Genomic DNA, 20,084 nt, shown 5'->3' on the forward strand with positions numbered 1-20,084 from the left:
TCAGGAAAACGGCAGTTGTTATTTCGAGATAATAACTTGAGATCTCGAGAAAACAAATGAAATTAACTCGTTATCACGGGAAAACGGAGGAAATAAAATGTATGAATGCATGGCCCTTTAGGGCTTCCGTACTTTAGGGCTTCCGTATCCTATAAGTGTGAGGCAGATTAACTCAAAATACAATTTAATGAATTTGTATGATTAATGTGTTGCAAATATAAAAATAAACAATCTGTGGCTAAATGCTTAAAAAACAAGAAGAGATACAAAATTCCCAAATCCATACTCAATATCAAAATGTGAAACTAGGCTACTACTATCAGTTCTGAACTTTAAGCAAAGGCTTTCATTATATGGATGCATGCATGTTTGTGCCATTTAACAGAGTATATGGTGACCCTGAAAGCTTGCTGCTCTGCAACTGAAGAAAACACATGCAAAGAGACAAAACACAAGGAGATTAAGAAAACATCTTCATTAATTTGAGAAACACATGTGCAGCATTCGGAAAACATTTAGCATTTAGAGAACACTGCAAATACACTACAGAGACATATCCAAACACACAAATCAATGCAACTTAACCTTGATGGAATTTTAATTTTCAGTTCTATATTTTGGATCACACTGGAAGTGATAAAGGACATACATTTGGTAATTATTAACAAAGAATATGTAAGTGACAAAGACAACAGATGTATATACAAGTATGAAAGTGGGATATTTCTATGACATCCTGAGAACTCCTTTACAATCCTTGTAGAGGGATTCTGTGTAAAACATAAATATTACAGAGTAGTTTATAGACAAGACAAAGACAGTTCAAAGACTTTTGTTAATATATGCTTATTCTTAATCTGATACCAGCAACACGATTTATCCAAATTGGGAGCAACAAAAGACTGGTGTCATGTTGTGTCATGTTCCAAAAACACCTTTCACAGGTAAACATGTTCGTAACATGTGATGGTCACGTGATCGGGTATGAAAAGGGGCATCCTCGAAAGGCTCTGTTGTTCACAAGCGAGGATGGGGAGAGGTTCACCCCTTTGTCAAACACATGATGTAATAAAGGCTATTACAGTACTGACACTACATGGGCTCAGGAATACTTCTGAAAACCATGCAAATTATTGCATTTTGTTTTTATTTATGTTTTATACAGCGTCCCAACTTCGTTTTTTTTTTTTTATTGGGGTTGTAAACACTTGGTTAACCTCTTGAATGTAGATTTTCTCCTTAAAAATCTTAAGGCAACATTATGTAACTACTTGACCTTAAAATATCAGCTTCAAAATAATTTGAATGTTACAGTGACTTGTAATAGAGTGCTGTAGTAATGAGTCCTAAAACCTGCAAAGAAGTTAACAGTTTTGCACTTTCGGTTCCCTCGTCCCAGCTTCACATCAACGGAGTTCCCAGGAAGAGATTATGACTGGGAACTCCAAGAATGTGAAGCTTGACCATGTACTTCCCACAGGGGTTATACTCTGCATCCCCTCGTCTGATCTCAGGGTAGATAACGACCTTCTTCCAGAAGACTACCATCAGTAGATCATGTCCATCTCTTTTTCCATTGCCTCCTCATTGTGCTCTTGGTTGTATGTGGCCCACTTGTTGAGCCTGCTGTACAGCGGCAGGTCATTCTTCTCCCTGTAGAGGTAGACACCGGTCACCCTGTTCCAGTTAGTGCTGCAGATAGGAGTAGCAGTCTCATACTCAGCTGCCTGCTCCTTCTCTTCCTTGTCCAGTGCCACAAAGCCAAAGAAGCTCTTAATGTTCTCTGCAGCCAGGAGGCGGGCGTGGACAGCTGCTGTGCGCTCGAAGAGGCTCTTTTCACTTGAGCGGTACTCAGACCAGTAGTCCTCCTGCAGGTAGCCAAGAGGAGAAGAGCAGCGCTTCATGCACAGCATCAGGAACACTGCCAGAGATGTTCCTGCCACCAGCAGCCAGCCTATCAACTGGAAAGATGGACAAAGGTGAAGTCAACATGTCCAGGTTTTGTTGTTTGCATATGAATATCTTGGTCTGCTCTACCCATCTCTATATCTATCAATTAAAAATGCCATAAACAATATTGTACAAGCAAAGTCCTCAAACAACAGCAGAGCATCTATTTTACATTTCCTATTTGGGCGGAGCTATAATGAATAAACAAAACCAATGTGACAAAAACTAAACATAAAGTTCTCCAGTACCTGAGATTCATATTTCAGTTGCCGCTCAATTTCAGGCCAGAAGCCTTGCAGCTCTGTTGGTACACCTTCTTTACACGGGAATTTCGCCATGACCTCTGACCCCTGATCATGGGGGAAGCCGACCAGTGCACTCGAGTTAACAAACTCACTGAAGGCACATGTGTATGCCTGGCCCTGCAGCAAAGAGATAACCACCCAGGTTAAAGGAGCCACCACAGCTCGACCTATGATGGTTCCATGCAGCGCAAAGGCTGCGGCTGCCGACAGCTTCCTGCAATTTCTGAGCCGGCACTCGGACACAAGGTCCCATGTGTTCTTGTTCATCATTATTCCTACCAGGAAAAATGCCAGTGCTGGAACACCAATGGCAGCCAGGCCATAGCGGTAGTTCCTCCCAGAGGAACATGGACAGTGAAAGGCAAAAACATTGTACGCAGTCTGGCCAGCCACCGTTCCCAGAGCGATCAGACCGTTAAAGATCATCACATCTTTACTCTTGAAGAAGAGGGACACAAACTTAAAGTTCTCCGTGACGAGTGCAGCAGCAGCCATGTTGAGGTGTTTTGTCTTTACTGAGAATAACTGAACTGAAGTGCTGTGGGTCTGGTTTACACTGTCAGGCTGCAGGAGGAAGAAAAGAGAAATACGTGAGAAACAGTGCTTTTGAGAAACTTCAAACGAACACACTGCTCTGATTGTTAGTTTGAACACTTATGTAATGAGTGGATTCAGTTTATTTATAGGAAATATGTGTTGCACTTAATTCATACTTGCAATCAATGGAGAGAGGAAGCGGAAGAGTGTCAAAAACATTTTTTCCTTTTGTGTTTTAAATAAGATCCACCCTTTCATTGAAAACAAATGTTCGCCAAAGAATGAAGCTATTCAAACTCACGCTCTGCCAGTGTCCTGAGGCGGGACATGTGACTCAGCCCGTATAATCCATTAAAAACACACGGCGCACAGCATCTCAGGAAAAACTGTGAAAATATGTCCAACTTCAACACGTTATACATGCAAGACTGACGAGAGAGGTACCTCTTTTTGTGTGTGTCTGTGTTAGCAGCCGGGGCACCAGTGATGACTCACAGTCCGGAACTGCCCTCTAGTTTCCTCCCGCGTGGAAAGAAGATCTGTAAGTGAAAACATGTGCTGCAGACCACAGAGCAGAGCTTTTGACAAAGCGGGGCAGTCCCTGAACTGAGAGTCTGTATGACTCATACATCAGAAACATGAATCAAAGTTAAAGACAATTACTCAGTATGCTGCTAAAAATTGAGTTTGAGGATAGTGATTGATGCAGATTGAGTTTAAATCAGAATTCTAACAGTTTTGAAACAAATTTTCTTTAAAGGTGCAGTTTATGATTTTGTAAAAATACAGTTGATTGAGTCTCATTTTCAATACACTCAGATTACAACACATGTAGAAAGAGTGTAACATTATTCTCTGCTCAGGACTCCATTACTCCACTATATATTTACATAGCAAATACCTGTTTACTGCTATTTTAAAGATGTGCCCGAGGTCAGAGGTCAGTTTGAAGACAGAACATAGGCCTACAGTATGGAGGTGATTTACAGCGGCTCTGAGCAGGACTCCGGTGGGTGGAGATTGAGGAGATGTGCAGCGGACGTGGAATGAGTGTGTGTAGAGCTGAAATATTTTCACATTTCACTCTGTGAATTGAGGATTTATTTTTGACCAGACCAGAGGTGATTGAGAAGGACAAACTGAGACTGCTTTTGTGAGTTTTACGATGAGTTAATGAGGCAGTTAAGCTCGAGTATTTCCTTTCTTGACAGTTTAAGTCTTGCCTTCAGAAGATTTTAATGTTCTTACCGGAACACTCAACTACAGAGTATCTTCACTGCCTTGACAGTCAGTTTTGTTAACTGTCGGACGCGCAGCAGGCAGATCTGATGAAGTTGCTGAATTCTCACTGGTCTGATTTTTTTCAGATAAACCCTCACACACCAACCTGACTGAGCATGTTATAGATGTAGGGGATGATAAACCTTTTAAACAACATTCCTACCGGCTGGTCATACTCAAGGAAAATGTCATTGAAAGGAAGCAGAGTCCATGTTAGAACATGGGATAGCAAAACCGGCATCCCTCACCATGTCTGTTTGCTGATCGGGCTGGTGGGTTGGATAGATTTTGCTCAGATTTCAGATTGTTGAGCTCATGAGAGTGGAGATTGTGTGTTGACTGTTATGAGATGCATTTAAACAAAATAAAGGGAAGTAAAAGCTGCAGCATAACCAAATGGGGAAGGAGAGAGAGAGAGCAAAACAGAAACAGGCACTGATAAAAAAAACCCCATGATTTACAGAAAATATAACCACAGGGGCACGGGACGAAGCGTCTGCCACAATATTGTCTTTTGCCTTTGACATGTCTAATATCCAACGCAGCGCCACTAAAGACTGGCAGGGAAAACTCCAAACACTGAGTCCCAGGGTGACACTAACCTGCTCTTTGGACCACGGCAGATAACCCCCCAACAAGAGAACAAATCTTTCTTCCAAATAGAAAAACATATGAGAACCTACAAACAAACTCTGCATCTGGACCATATTGACTAATCAGCACATATTCAAACACAACAACCAAATAAGAAACATACTCAATCAAATAACCTGCATATAAATATACATTTTATGTCAAATTATACAAATCCAGTAAACATTAACTAGTAGGCTACTTCTTTGGGGGGGAAAGAAAGTAGAGAAATACACCAGACTCCCTTACAAAACGCTCAATTTTAAGATTTGTTCATTAGAAGGAACTGTATAAACTTTGTGAAAAGCTGTCTACAAAACATTTATATCTATTTGGGCTTACTTGTTCTTTCGGCAAATGTTTTTACATGAATATATTTCTTTATTTGTGAAAAACTTGATGGACAATTGATAATAAAATCATCGTTGAACCAAACTTCATGAATGTTTTTTGTGATAAAATAATTCCATCACAGAAAAATGAGAGTTGTAGAAATCATTGGAGGTCAAGTCTGCCATGATACACATGTTCTTTACAGATGTATGTAAACTTTTATGTCCTGCACTGCAACTTCAAACCTTCTGCCCCATACACACAAATGTAAGTATCTGAGGTCTCAAAATGTTAGGACACTTAAAACTGTAAATTCTGGATATAAGTAGTCTGTTGTACGATAGTTTGAAGCAAAAACCTATGTGACCTGTTGTGTAGAGTCTGGCTTTGGCCAAGTAATTAAAACATTCATTTTTAAGACATGATTTTTATTCATCACTGCAGCAGTGGGTGTGTCTACAATAGGTAAATTAACACAGGGGGGAAAAGCATCTCTCCCTTTGAGGTCATAGCCTGTTTTAATGAGAAAACACACAAATAGACACAGAAACTGCAGGACTTATTTCATGCATCCAGGATTAGTGAAGCACCATTTATTTTTTTCTCTTTGTGACTGCGACTAACAGACCTCTTCAACTCTTAGAAGGATAAGAAACCCTCCTGCTTGAGTCAACTCTTGGAAAACGTTGTCCTTTGATAAAAAATTCAAAGGAACAAGCCTGTGGACGTAAAAACTGAAGGAGAGCAGATAACTTCCAAAGTGCATTTTACTAAGAAACATCCACAAGCTGATTCAATCTGCTGCATGGATCAACAGCAAGTAAAAAGGTCAAATTTACACAATGTTAAAACATGAAAATTCATTTAGCTGTTAAAATTAAAAAAATTCTGGGTCCATTTTGGATAATTTGGCAACCATGATGCAGTTTTGTTTGCTTATGACCCACTGCAGAATCAAAGGCCATCATTTGCGACAAAATCATTGTATTTTTTTTATTCATCCTACAATGGAAGGATGAAGTTTAGTGTCTCAAATTAATGTGCAGAAATAAGAGAGGCGGAAGCATCATGGCTTTTTACTGCTTGTACACAAACATTCAGTATCAATACATGTTTCAACTTTCTTTGCAGTAACGTCAGGATCCACTTCTGACATCCCAGAACCAACATGCAAACCAAAGCTAGATGGTTCAGTCAGCTTTTGTACAAAGGATGAAATCAAAGCTACATTCTGTAGAGTTGCTCGTGACTCAATATGATCAATATTAAAACACTTTGTTTTAACATAAGCATTTTAAAAGAAGTTTTACAATATCAAAAGCAGCAAAAAACATCAATCCACATTGATCTCGATTAGTTAGGGGAATGCAGGAAATCAGAAGAAAGCAGAACGTCTTTAATCAAGTCCACTGAAGTCCAGACAATTAATGGACATATATCCTTCACTCTTCAAACAGAGGTGGAGGAGAGAGTTTAAGTTGGAAATTCTCTGATCCTGGTTGGGCTGTAATAAGAAGTCCTGTCTTCTCATTACTGTGGGACAGTTCTGAAAGGATGGATAGCTGAAAAAATAAACAGAGAAAAAAACAGAACAATTGGAAAAGGATGAAACGCATGCATTGTATCATTCCATTTCAATACTTTCACTTTCAATAGCCTGTATGTAATACACCAATCGGCTCCTGCGTCAAACTGTGCCGCCCTAACAAGCGCCTGACTTGTAGGAGGAACTATTGGCACCTCAGGAGTGTTGTGGTAAATGATGTTCTGTCATCAGTGCTAGTGTTGTCAGCTAGACACCTCAGCAGTTTAATGTGGAAAACCACCACAAGAAGAAACGCTGTATGGTTGTGAAAAACAACATTTTACGTAAAATGGATGGAGTCTGACTCTGCCAGAGCTTTGAGAACTGCAAATCATATATCTTGGATCTGGTGAGATGTAAAGTTCTTGTGGCAACAGTGCATTATTTGTGTTGTTGAGTCTGTGTTGAAAATCATTGAAAAAAACAAACAAGAATTTCTGATGTGATGTGTTTGGCTATTAGTGTGTTATCAAGTAACATAAATGAGGAGGCTCTCCAGCTGCTACCGAGAAACAGTGTCATTACCCTGGATGGTCCTCGGTATAAACAGCGCAGCTGATCCCAGGACTGTTCCTGGTGAAGGTCCAATGTTGCCTCAACAATCACCTGGACCGCGACAAAGAACCAGATGAAATGTAGTCAGAACAGAAATACTGAGCTGTAATTTAATACATTTCATACAGCGTGTTAAGTGTGCAACTAACACAGTTTTATTTATAATAAAAGCAATAAAGCCAATAGATTTTTCCGTGAACCTCAAGGGTGGAAAAAAAAAATCAGAAAAAAAAAACAAAAATGTCCAGAATATTGCAGTCAGGTTTTATTAACTGTGGCTAGGTGTGTTTCATTAATGATTCTTTACATATAATTCCACTGTCTTACAACTTGGGTCCTATTTTCATAGGACTTGCATAGGACTTGGCCCCAGGACAAATGGTTAAGTGTTTTTTCCATGATTTAAAAAGTATTACTTATTAATCATCCTTCAAATTTTTTTTAGAGCGAAAGACTGACATAGAAAACACATTTCAGATCTGATAAAATATTACCTTCTTTCTGTCAGCCTCTGCTCCTGCATCATGATGCACTGACGTAACACGAGTCTGACACAGAGAGAGAGAGAGAGAGAGAGAGAGAGAGAGAGAGAGAGAGAGAGAGAGAGAGAGAGAGAGAGAGAGAGAGAGAGAGAGAGACAGAGAGGGCTATGTCAGGATGGTTAGCTACTGTTGCTGATGGGTGAAGTGGAATATAGATCAGAGCGTGTGGTGATGAAGCATTTCCTCCTCAGCCTGCTATATCACTGGTCTCATAGCTATGAAACATTGCAGCCAATCATGTTTGAATCCCCCCCCTCTACTTCCCCTGGTTGTTGTGCATGCCAACAGTATCCTGCACCCTGATTGTTTCCCTTCTTTACTAGCACAAAATGTACACACCTGTGCCAGGGATGTGCTGCGGCCTCTTTTTTGTTCAGAAGAAGGCCCGCCTCTTCCTCCTTTGCTGGACGAACACTTGTAGCAGCTCCACCGCTGTTGCAGCTCTGAAGCAACACCCCACCCACAGTCCTTCTGCTGCAGACACTGGACGTGATACAGATGGCCACAGCTGACAAGGCACAGACATAAACATGTTAGCACCTGTAAAGAGGTCATGTGTTTGTCTCAAAATGTTCAGTGCAGGACATACAGTTCAGTATACTGCTTCCTAGGTTCACCCTGTGACTGAATAATACCGAAGAACCACATGCATGTTAGTGAGCATCAAAGACAGAAACCATTTGAGTCTTCACTGTTGCCCAGGAGTTAAACACCTCCATTGTATGTTACCTGAACACAATGATCTCCTCAGCAGAGTCCTGCCTCCTCTTGTACTGCTGGAGACAAATGTTACAGTAATCCTGTCGGGGGTGGAGTCCCCTTGTGACCGCAGCGCGCAGGTGAGCCAGGGACCAGTGGAGGTCATGGTTCAGCAGACTGGTGGTTGTTTCAAGTAAAGTCTAAAACAGAAAAAACAGCATTATTCAGGCCAATCTGTTATTCTATCAGGTCAATTACAATTACACTTCTTTACTGCATATGTGAATATATTTGTCAATTACAAAAAAACAACACTTGACAGCATCAGGATTTGTCCATTTACAGAACATGCCAATCAGAGAGGGGTTGATACAACTTCCAGCAGTGTGAATTGAATTGTAATTCAGGCACTGCTCTTGTGTTTAAATAAATGCCATTGCCTACTTTTTTATATCATGAGTGACAGGAGAAGTTGCTGAATGCTTTGATGTAGATTTTATTTTTGTAAAGTCAAAAATGAGGGAATGACAGCAGGTTAGAAAACTTGGAGTGTCTGCTTCCCTCCAAAAATTTTGGACATTGGAGCTCTTGAGGAAGTTGGTGGTGCCGTCGTTGCTTGAAAGCTTATACATCCCAAAAGTGTAAGTCTGCTTGCTTCCATAGTTACATGCCTGTGACCAGAATTTTTTTTCCAGCTTCTCTCGACTCTATCGATGATGTCACCCACTGTGTAGCACTGCACATCCCGCAATACACACCTATTATAAAATCTGAAACGGTCCAAAAATGTAAACTGCGATTGATTATAAACCTTTCAAGCTATCAAAACGACCATTTAAAAATGGCCAGAAATTACAGGAACAGAAATAAACTATTCCTATTCTGCTATTAGTAAGGTTCAACTCGCAGCATTTAAACTCAAACCTCACCAAGTAGCTAAAGGGGCTACATAACACAGACCCACGACCGCATGATGGTTTACCTGTTCATAGGTAAATGTGTCCAGCATACCCAGAATGAGACCTTGAATCTCTGCCAGCTTCCCTCTCCCATAGACTGGGTCCTGACAGACACAAGGACCATGTCACATGTCATGAATACGCAACGTACAGTACAAATGGAAATATCATCCACACACACACACACACACACACACACACACACACACACACACACACACACACACACACACACACACACACACACACACACACACACACACACACACACACACACACACACACACACACACACACACACACACACACACTTTGTACTGAAAACCACTCTAACCAACAGGAATTTAAGCAGACACAAGCAGGAGTTCTTAGTAAAGCAGATCCACAGACATTGACTGTGTATTTTTAAGAAGAATCACTTCAAACTGGGAAGATTAAGAAACTCTACAGAAAATCACAAATACACACCTGTAGTATTTGTTGGATGATGGCAGGAAGAGAAATAAAGCTGCTCATACAGTTGAGAACCTTCATCGTCAGCTCCTTCAGCACTGAGAAACATAATAGAAACTTAATCATCAGCACCGTCACCACTGTCATGTCACTGTCAAGGGCTTGTCGTACTGTTTTAGGTGGTACAAGGTTAATTTAGTTATCATTCTGCAACACAGAATTATGTCCATAAGTGTTGCTTACTCTTCATTATGGAAGATTTAAAATGCCTAAATAAAAATTAAATGAAAAATGTTTTTTGTCCTTAATAACTAATCTAATTGTTTTTCATGGTGACCTGCATTTTCCATGCCACATTAAGATCAAATCACAACAGAGAAAACACAAAAAAAAGGTGTACTGCATTTCAGTGTTGTCCAGTAGAGCAAAGCAAAGCACTGTCATCTGTCTTGTGTAGTCATATAAACAACTGTGTGTTTGTTTACCCTCAAATGTGTGTTTGGCACCAAGTCCTTTCCCTTGTCTTTGAGAATTCATCATGGTCTCCAGAAGTGGAAACCAAAGGACCTGTGAGGAAAAAAAAAGCAATGAATGAGCAGGCAGAGAGGCCCCCCCGACCCTCCCACAACACACACACACACACACACACACACACACAAACACACAAACACACAAACACACAAACAAACACACACACACCACTACCTCTCTTTGTTGCTGGTCGAGGTTCCGAGAGCTTCGATGACACAAGGCAATAATGTCATTCAGTGAATCCTTTACTCCTGTCAGCGTGGATTCACTGTCGGTCTTCTCCTCATCATCAAGTCTTTCATCTCCTTCAACTCCTCCGTCACTCTCAGCAGTGAGGACACTCAGTTTCTCCTTCAGTGTCTTCAGAGAGATTATAAAAACATATTTGTGACGATGACATCTACATAAAACAGCAACCGTGCAGAACATTTAGTCAGTACATTTACTGACTGTATTTAGGTACAGTTTGTTTTAATATATAATATATATTTAATATATATTTCTACACCTCAACTGAAAGTGACGCCCGTATGCACACCGGTATGTGGGGATGTCGATATGACCCATATGTCAGTCACTTTGCATTCATGTGCAAGAGAGGTACATGTGAATAATTAGCTCATTAACTGATCTAATAAATGATTATTCCCTGGGTGTTTTGTAGTTACCTCTAACAAGACATCAAACGCTCCTTGAATATCTCCCTTCTTTTCCAGCAGATAAGCTGTAGCCTCATTGTGGTGATACTTCTGTGTTATCTAGAGAGAAAGACATGGAAAGATAGAGATAAGCACGTAGTCTCAGGTAAGCTGTTCTTAAAATAATGGTTGTTAGCACATTCTTTGATACAGTGAACAATATACACCATTTCATGACAGGCAGCAGCAGACACGCAATGTTTGTGGAAGTGCAAAAAGAGCTCCATCCAGGACCCCCGTGCTTTTACTCATCACATTTGGGAAATAATTTCAGACGAGCGACTTTGCCACACGGGTTTACAAAGCCCAACATTATCCATCTCTGAGTGCATCGAACTAATTGAAGGACTAAAAGAGAGCAATGCTCGGTGTAGAGACAATTCAAGGTGTGGTTTTGAACAACTGATGAAGCTAACAGAAGAGCTGATGCAGAAAAATGAAATCACAAGCTGGGACATCACAGCACATCACTTCTGCCTATGCCGCTGCAGAACAGTCACTAGATCTCAACCTTTCTGAGCTTTTGTTCGAGCAGCTTGACCGTATGGTACGTAAGAAGTGTCCATCAAGCCAACCCAACCTGTGGGAGGTGCTTCAGGAAGCATGGAGTGATATTTCTTTAGATTTCATCAACAGACTGACAGCGAGAAATAATCTTTATATCTAACCTTGTCAATGTCTTGAATATATTTTCTATTCATTTGGCAGCTCATTGCCAATGATTAATGAAAGTGTGAGTTTTCATTGCGACCCCAAACTTTTGATTGGTAGCGTATCTTTCTTGTCATATGGAAAACTATTCCTGCTATTCCAGCAGATATTTATCTTGTATACACAAACACATGAAATGCACATGTCACAAGTGTAGTAGATAGTACTTGTATGGCCTCCTTCAGTCTGTAGTGCTGGGAGGTCTGGAGGAAACTCAGTAGGTGCTGGGGGGCGAAGCGGCTCAGTAAGTCCAACAGGAGCTCATGGAGGTCATGTTCCAGAAGCAGCATGGTCCCCGGATGATGAACTTCCCTGTATTACAGAGCAGATGAGAGGCAAAGAAGGAAGAAATGGGAGTAAATAAACAGGGAGGACAGGAGGCAAATTTATAAGATGTAGGAATGAGTTAGCAGAACAGGATGCACACTGTACCGTGGCTCTAGGAGACAGCTGAGAAACTTGTAGAGTAGCTTGTCATCCTAGAGAGAAAGAGTAAATTGAGAAATTCAGTTGGTGACATTAAACAGTCCCCCCAGGCTGTTTTGTTGTGATTGGTGCAGCCAACAATAATGAGTATGCAAATAGTATATACTGTAGCCACGTCTGGGCAGGGGATGTAATGAATACCTATCTAAAAATGGTAGACAATAGTGCCGTTGATCTTTCAGAACATATAACACAAAATATTAACACAATAAGATTTTTGATAAATAATCAGTAAATTATACTGATACTATATAAATTACATGCACATATAAATTGTATACTATGGGTCTGATCTGCTATTCACTATTTTTCTAATTATCATAATCTTTTTTTTTATCTGATTGCTGATAAATAACAAAAAATATTTTAAAAAGTGCTACTTTGGCTCTGATGCAATATGCAAAGTAACTTCATAGTAACCCAAATTGTAAAAAGTACAATATTTGCCTCCAAAATGTAGTGGAGTGGAAATATCAAGGAAGTAGAAGTACCACAAAATTGTTCTTCAGTACAGTACTTGAGAAAATATATTTAGTCGCAATCATCACTGACTGTCAGCACTAACATTACCAGATGAAGAAGATTCATCATGACATCATTATGTGTTCTGACCTTACCTGAAACTCAGAGATGATTTGCCGCACCTCTTCGGTGAAGTGAAACACCACTAAGTCAGCTAACTTACTGGGGTCAAGGGTCACCAGCTCCTGTGAAAATATATGGTATAGGTTTGTGTCATATGCATCCTTGCATTTGTAAAATCACGGCTGATACAGTATATGAGGTACAGGTTAGAGGCAATTTAGCCAAACCTCTGGGGCTTAGTTACTCACATTATGAATGCAATAGGGGTAAGGGTGTGTAAATCCCAGTGTGAATGTCATTCTGTAATGTACTGACCTGCATGTTTTGCAGTACTTTGTCCTTGACCGTTTGTTTCTCCTCAGGGCTATAGCCTGGCATGGACAACAGATTGTGGATGTAGCTGAAGATCTCCCCCTGACACACACACGCACACACACACAAGACTCAAGTATTTACAGGTGTCTTCTACGTTCTTCAACACTCAAAGGTAAAGAAACAGCCTGTGCCACACAGCCAGGCTGCCTATAACAGCTGAAACAAAATTGTACCAGCTGTCTAGCTCTGCCTGCATACCATAACCCATTAACAAAAAATCACACATAAATCAACATACACAAAAATGCACAGATTCAAATTTAACATATATCGACCAAACACGTTTACATAGATAAATCTAAAATATATGTTACCTTTCTGAGGGGGTCTCTCAGGTAGCAGTCAATTATCTTGTCATACAGATGTTTCTTCTCATAGAGAAATTCACAGATTTGGTAGCTAGAGGGCAAGAGGGAGACAAAAACATGTAACCGAGCCTGCAATATGTAATGATAATAATGTTAGCAACTCATAACTTACAATAAATAAGTTACTATAATAACTGAATTATATTGCAATTTCTGGTGTTTTCACAGATAGTTAACCACACCAATGAAAAGCAGCACTGTGAGACTGTCATCAGCATTTTATATTAACTATGGATCGATGATCATATGTGTTATGTGAAAGGTGGGACTTGGCTTGGCTTGGCTACTTACAACTTGGCCTTTTCCGCCAAAGCCAACAGCCTTTCTTCATTAAACTGGACCACACCACCAACATGCAGCAGCTCCAACAGAACCTACACACCAGTCACAATAAAGACCAGATATATATACGTGTCACTATCATTAGATAATCATTTCTCATGCATTAATATAAAACAGGATTTTACTGTTGTAGTTGTTTGAGGTGTAGCTTATTTCAAATATTTGGTAATAGCAGATTATTTTCATTTTTCAACCGAACCTGCTGTCTCTCAGTATGTCGGGAGTCATCGTCTGGACAACACAGGAACTCCAGAACCTGAAAAGACAATAAGACCAAAGATTAATGGAGGTGGATATCAGGTTGGTACTTCTAAGAAATACTGCCTCATGGGATATGCTGATGTGACAAAATAATGGATGAGGAAGTGGTAAAGGACACAAAAAAACATATTTTAAGGAAGTTTATTTGAGAGTTACAATAGTTTCATGCCAGTATCTTTGCGATAAGCAACCTATTGTTTGACCCAACAAGTTGTGACAGATTAAATATCACAACAAGTGGTGATTGTGATTGCACATAAAGAGAACCAAGATAAGAGCTTGGACCAAAGGCTTGGACCACTTCCCAGCCTCCTTCTGGCTGAAGAACCGTTGCAGGGAAATAAAAGATGAAATGACACTTGGGCTCACTCAGCAACAGGAAATCAGACACTATGAAGGAAGATATTCTCTGGTTGACAATATGTCTGTGATTGTGTTATCAATCAATCAATCAATTTATTGTTTAGAGTGCAAAATCACCATGGTACATGGTCTCAATACACTTTACAATAAAATCAAGTACAATAATAACAGACAATAAAACAATATTAAAACACCAAAGGAAAGTTTCTCTAAGAAACTCCTGTGTTAGTATACAAAACTATACCACATATTTTCACAGGAAGTATTCCTTACAGTGAGGACAGGTGGTCTTCCTTTGAAACCACATTTACCAGCTAGTCCTCATTGTTAATGAGAGACGTTATGATAAGGAAAAGCCTTCCCTGGAAGGAAGAGCAGCTGTCTTGTCAAGGTTGAGCTTCTCGTGGTGTGCAGACAACAAGGCCTTGTTGGACAATGACATGTAAAAGCAGCTGTGCTTTCTGTCTATAAACTGTAATCTTAACATACAATCAGCCTCTCTGTTTCTTAGAGAAACTGTCTGGCATCGTCCGTGTTGAGTTCGCTTGTGAAAAGAAAACACCTTTTGTTTGATGGAGTTGGATAGCAGTCATATGAAAAGTTGAGAGATATTTTTTTTGATAGTGGAATTAATCAATCAATCTGTCCTCACAATACATTTAAGGAAAATAAAGGGGTCCCAAAGGGTGAAAACTTTCACTTTTTTTCATTGCACCTTTACCTATCACGATAATACAATCATTGATTACTTGAAGTCTTTTGGGGATTATTTACCTGATCAAAGAGCTTCCTGTTCACAAAAAGCGTGTTGTCTGGTTTGGCCAACTGGCGAGCCAAAAAGGTGAAGAGCCCACCCACCTGGGAAGGCGTAAAGTCTGGGTTGTCAACCATCACCTAGGTAACCAGAAAGATATATTAATCATCAAAGAAAAGATAAAAAGACAAAAACATGGCTAGTGTCTGTTTCAATAAAGGAAAAGATTACTGAGCCTCTCTTTATGCTCCATGCTACCATCACTGTCAAAAAGTATGTGGGACAGACACAACACATGGAAGTTTTTCGTAATTTTTTACCTGAAGTAAGATGTCCACTATCCTCTGCTGGTACTCAAGAGCCTGCTTGTCATTCTTGAAGTCTTCAAATGTCTAGAAAGAAAACCAAATGTTAAATGACAGGGAAAAAAACCTATGAAAGTTAATCTCTTTCATTTTCCGCCGTATAAAATTGAAATGTCAACCTACTGCTGAGGGAAATACGATTATGATTATGCAAGATACAGTCATCCAGTCTTTCAGCACACTCATCACACATTTACTTGCATGTTAAAATGATATGAAGAGATCTCACCATGGCAAGGACATTGAGGAACTCCCGGGTATCGAAGTGGAGGAGAGTACGAATAAATGGAAAAACCTCCTCCTCCTCTGACGAGTCGGCTGAATGGAGACGGATAAGAAACTCGTATACCTGAGGCACACACACACGTACAAAAACACTGCATTAGCCCACAAATATATTGCATAAAGGCTTCCTTGTAATGACTACAGTTACATTTCTTCAGATGAACAGTGGTGTTATCCCTCATCACCCTCTCACCTCTCAGCTAAACACATTCAACTACCATTGCTTTGTAAATAAAAACATACCAGTGCAGCAGAACAATTCACTTTTGAGTATAACACACAATGATGAGTAAGAGTAATGAGTAATGAGTAATCTCATCGCCCCAGGACACACACTATCCAGCATGTGAAGACAAAGAGCAGACGCATTCATATACAAAACATTTCCAGATTTAATAACAGGCAAAAAGGTAGACTCTACCATTTTCATTTTCATACAAAAAGACAAGCAAGTCTATAGTAAATAGTAAGTATCTACATACCTGGTTCTTTACTTGAACCACAAGGTCTTCAGGTATGTCTCCCAGTGGATATGCCCTTCCTGCAAGACAGCAGCTGCACACACACACACACACATTACACACACACACACGTTATTTCAAACTCCAAACTTTCTGCAATAGGGTATGTCAGCTGCACAAACTCATGGACTGTGGTATAAACTGACATCTGTGTGAACTCACCTTATGTACACCAGAAGTTTGTTTCCCATTACCACCTCCTCTTCTGTCCAAGAAGAAAAAGGAAGAGAGTTAAAGACTTAAATATACTTTTCAAACTTTCTGCACTATTGAGATGCTTAAAATATTCGGTGCTATGAACTCTAGGGGGTGTTGTTTTCAGCCTTACCTGTTAGACTTCTCCCCTCCCTAATTGGTGAACCAATCACGGCAAAGAGTTTCTACAATATAAATGTGAGAGACAACATAGAGCGGCATGTTATCAATTATTTCTCGGGGTTTAAATGTAAATTAATATGTCAAAAAAAAGATTACTTAAAACTGAACCATAGCACCAAACAGTGTGTACACTTAAGATGATACTGTACAAAAACAAATAAAGCAGGGTAATTTCAAGAATTTAAACAGCAATATAATAACAGGTAAAAACTGGTAAGCCTAAAGGTCAGATGGTTTCTACTTATTGCCACATTTTGGCACACATTTCTCTATCATCTCGATGGTATATATATATAACGTATTATATTATATACGTAAATATTAGCACACCGTAGCCTCAGTTTGTGCTTCACAGTGCTCCATAATGGACATGCATGTAAATGGGAAAAGTTCTTGATTTTGGGTGAGCTGGACATGAAATTCAATCAGATTTTTCCTCTTCTCTCTATTCTTTTAAATGACTTCCCCAAAATATATATATAGAGCACCTTTTAATTCAACTGTAATGAAAGTCATCTTACTGATTTAAGCACATCATTTTTTTTAAAAACGTATCAAGTCTGACACGATGAACGTGATGACCAACTTTAGTAAAGGACTTACCTCCATAGGTGTGATGTAGTCATTCATTCCACTGTTGAAAACGTAGATCATGGCATCATAGAGCTGGTTGTCCCAACACACTTGAACCACCTTCAAACACACATACACACAAATACATCAAAAAGTAATTTGTGTTAATAAGTTTATCATTCAAGACACCTGATGTCTACTTTATCTGTTCTTTTAACACCTAATTTAACCCTTTTCTGATTTTGCATTGAACGTAAATCAAGTCAGTGGTTGACACAGTTTTCTTATGGAAAAATGTCCAACATGTTTCATATATTATTCATGATTTACAGATAATCAATTATTGGGCAGCCATCTATCAACTGAAGAGATTGCTTGAAATTTGCATCTGTTTTAGCAAATAATTCTAGTTACTGTTGACTGCTGTGAGCAGCATAATTTACTTACCATACAGTCCTTACTGTAGACAGTCACATACTCACTCACCTGTTGTATGTCCAGACTGGTGACATCCAGATGGACAATGCATCTCTCCAGGCTGTCCATCATACCATTGCCATGGTAATGGGCCAGAAGGTCCCTCATGATTGGTGTGGTAAGGTGACCAAGGCGGTCAGCAACAATGTACGACTCCAGTGACTCCAGGAAGACACCCTTAGCAACAGTGTTCTCCACGAGCCGAGCATACAGCTGGTTGAACAGCAGGTCGCTGCACACACAAAAAAACAAAAACACATATTTAATTTTTGTAGATTACTTTGCTAGAATTAGTGATAATTCTATTAATACTTATGTGACAGTAAAAAATGGTTTTCAGAAACATACTGGTTGTGTGCATCTATGAAATGTATATAAACTTACGGCCTCTGTAGCAACAGGCAGTAATCCACCAGGACTGGAACCACATCCTGAACACACCGCAGAGAGATAGAAAGAGAAAGAGTTTCAAACAAACCATTTATTGACACCATGTCAGAGTTTTCTTTTCCATTCCTATCATCATCTGCCATCAGGCAGTGCTGTTGCCATGAGGGGGTGTACTTGGTCTGCAACCATTTTGGGTGGGTTGGTGTGTGTCAAGGGCCATCCAAATACATGTTAGGACTCCCCCCAAGGTTTCCCCGTAGAACATTACATTGTAGTGATATGATTAATGCTGTTCGCTCCACCAGTTAGTCCTTTTAACTTTGAGGCAGGCTAGTGTATTCTCTATTTTGAAACACTCCAGTGTCAGCCATGAGGGTACTGACTCTGTGGCAGACAGGACACTGTAAGGTGTGGTCTTTAAGGCATGTTAACTTACGTGGAAGTGTTGCTCCATCACTTGGATCTTGCCTTGTTCAGGGCACTTCTTCAAAGCATGCTCTGTAAACTGGAAAATGATCTCTACCATCTGGAGACACAAAGAGTGGTACAAGTTCAAACATGTCCAGAGAGTACACTGTCCAAGGTAGATAGATTTAATATAGTGAACGGTGGTTTTCTGTTCTTACCTTGTCACCTACCACTCCTTTCCTTTTCACTGGATCTCCAAAAAGGCCTGGCATAAACACATGTTACACATTATTCTTGTATCTTTCATCTGTCACACAATTGATTTTTGTATTAATACTATTCTTTTAAAAATATCATTGATTAAACAGCATGCTGACAACATTTCAATTTCTTGAAAAAACAAGCACTGATACTGTGTTTAATGTATTCAGTCCAAGTGAAGCATTGGACAAGTGATAATTAGCAGCACTAATGTCTGGTCACAGTGTCTGAGTCACAACTGATTTGTCTACTGAGGTCGGCCAGGACAGCCTCCAAGACAATGGAAGGGGCAAATCAGGGTTGGGTGGTTGGAAGATGCTCTCTTTCTGCCCTCTACATCTGTGTGTATGTTTTTGCCTGTTTTACAGGCTGCTGGATGTGTAATACAATTTATACCCACCAACCACAGCCTTAGCAGTTCCCTCATGGAAGGACCAGGCCAGAGAGAGAGCCTCGACAAAATGCTCCTGCTTCAACAGGCAGTCTATACGCTGGACACAGACAGGGACGAGGAGGGACATTGGTCAGGTGCAAAGCAAGCAGTTGTTGGTCAACTGATGACTAAAATCTTATTATATATATGAAACATAAAAAAACAGTGCATATAAACCAGTGCTTTAGTGCGCAAGACAGATGTTTTTCTATGTAACAGGCTGGAGGATGATTGGATGAACTATAGTTACACACTCAAGTCTTTACTAATCGCAGGGGCATCGCAGAGCACGATCAATCTGCATTATTCAGAGTTACAGTGTGTAAAAGGGGCTATACATACCTCTCTCCAGTTCCGTAAAGCCATAATGTGAGCTGACTGCAAGAGAAGAGAGTAACACACTGTTAAAGATTAAGAAGCAAAACCAAAGTAACTTAACTTTCGTAAAGAATTCTCTGGAAGCCCACAGGCCATATTATATGAAGATCATGATATCAAAATATATGGTGTAGATCGTTTTATCCCTACTGGATACATTGAGGAAAATTGGTCATGGCTAAGACGTCGGATTGGTGTTTCTTACTTGGTACCACATAGTAAAAAATTAATATCAAGGGTTTTAAGTGTTTTATCAGCTTTTCCCAACGATAGTCAGCATTATCTTTCAAAGTGGTTACCAACAATTAC

General features: G+C 39.8%; 2 protein-coding genes across 2 annotated transcripts in view; both read right to left on the reverse strand.

Annotated features, from left to right (window-relative positions):
- Positions 1-1,547: 1,547 nt before the first annotated feature.
- LOC141009041 (calcium homeostasis modulator protein 2-like) lies at positions 1,548-2,750 on the reverse strand. The gene is made up of 2 exons (XM_073481450.1): positions 2,199-2,750; positions 1,548-1,961 (listed from the first exon to the last, which is right to left on the reverse strand). Exons 1-2 carry the CDS (start codon positions 2,748-2,750, stop codon positions 1,548-1,550), a joined length of 966 nt encoding a protein of 321 aa, XP_073337551.1.
- A 3,338-nt stretch (positions 2,751-6,088) lies between these two features.
- vps8 (VPS8 subunit of CORVET complex) overlaps positions 6,089-20,084 on the reverse strand; it is a 30,177-nt gene continuing 16,181 nt past the window's right edge. Inside the window, exons 16-45 of the mRNA XM_073481758.1 lie at positions 19,740-19,775; positions 19,365-19,455; positions 18,922-18,968; positions 18,732-18,821; positions 18,290-18,336; positions 17,915-18,137; positions 17,459-17,548; positions 16,806-16,857; positions 16,640-16,682; positions 16,439-16,511; positions 15,901-16,020; positions 15,627-15,698; positions 15,327-15,446; positions 14,128-14,184; positions 13,878-13,960; positions 13,533-13,617; positions 13,159-13,257; positions 12,876-12,965; positions 12,205-12,251; positions 11,940-12,084; positions 11,032-11,121; positions 10,538-10,723; positions 10,318-10,399; positions 9,848-9,930; positions 9,403-9,483; positions 8,451-8,620; positions 8,061-8,229; positions 7,674-7,727; positions 7,150-7,230; positions 6,089-6,601 (exon numbers count right to left, since the gene is read on the reverse strand). Coding sequence (XP_073337859.1) covers positions 6,482-6,601; positions 7,150-7,230; positions 7,674-7,727; positions 8,061-8,229; positions 8,451-8,620; positions 9,403-9,483; positions 9,848-9,930; positions 10,318-10,399; positions 10,538-10,723; positions 11,032-11,121; positions 11,940-12,084; positions 12,205-12,251; positions 12,876-12,965; positions 13,159-13,257; positions 13,533-13,617; positions 13,878-13,960; positions 14,128-14,184; positions 15,327-15,446; positions 15,627-15,698; positions 15,901-16,020; positions 16,439-16,511; positions 16,640-16,682; positions 16,806-16,857; positions 17,459-17,548; positions 17,915-18,137; positions 18,290-18,336; positions 18,732-18,821; positions 18,922-18,968; positions 19,365-19,455; positions 19,740-19,775 — 2,826 coding nt within the window. The 3' untranslated portion in view covers positions 6,089-6,481. The remainder of the gene's footprint in view (positions 6,602-7,149; positions 7,231-7,673; positions 7,728-8,060; positions 8,230-8,450; positions 8,621-9,402; positions 9,484-9,847; positions 9,931-10,317; positions 10,400-10,537; positions 10,724-11,031; positions 11,122-11,939; positions 12,085-12,204; positions 12,252-12,875; positions 12,966-13,158; positions 13,258-13,532; positions 13,618-13,877; positions 13,961-14,127; positions 14,185-15,326; positions 15,447-15,626; positions 15,699-15,900; positions 16,021-16,438; positions 16,512-16,639; positions 16,683-16,805; positions 16,858-17,458; positions 17,549-17,914; positions 18,138-18,289; positions 18,337-18,731; positions 18,822-18,921; positions 18,969-19,364; positions 19,456-19,739; positions 19,776-20,084) is intronic.

This window comes from Pagrus major, chromosome 15 (genome assembly GCF_040436345.1).
Source record: "Pagrus major chromosome 15, Pma_NU_1.0".
In the NCBI taxonomy this organism is placed as follows: Eukaryota; Metazoa; Chordata; class Actinopteri; order Spariformes; family Sparidae; genus Pagrus; species Pagrus major.

Excerpts from the sequence above, each read along its gene's own strand:
- LOC141009041 (XM_073481450.1), bottom strand. The coding sequence starts at position 2,750 with ATGGCTGCTGCTGCACTCGTCACGGAGAACTTTAAGTTTGTGTCCCTC. Across the intron at positions 1,962-2,198 it reads AACTGAAATATGAATCTCAG|TTGATAGGCTGGCTGCTGGT; the intron begins GTACTGGAGAAC and ends CCATCTTTCCAG.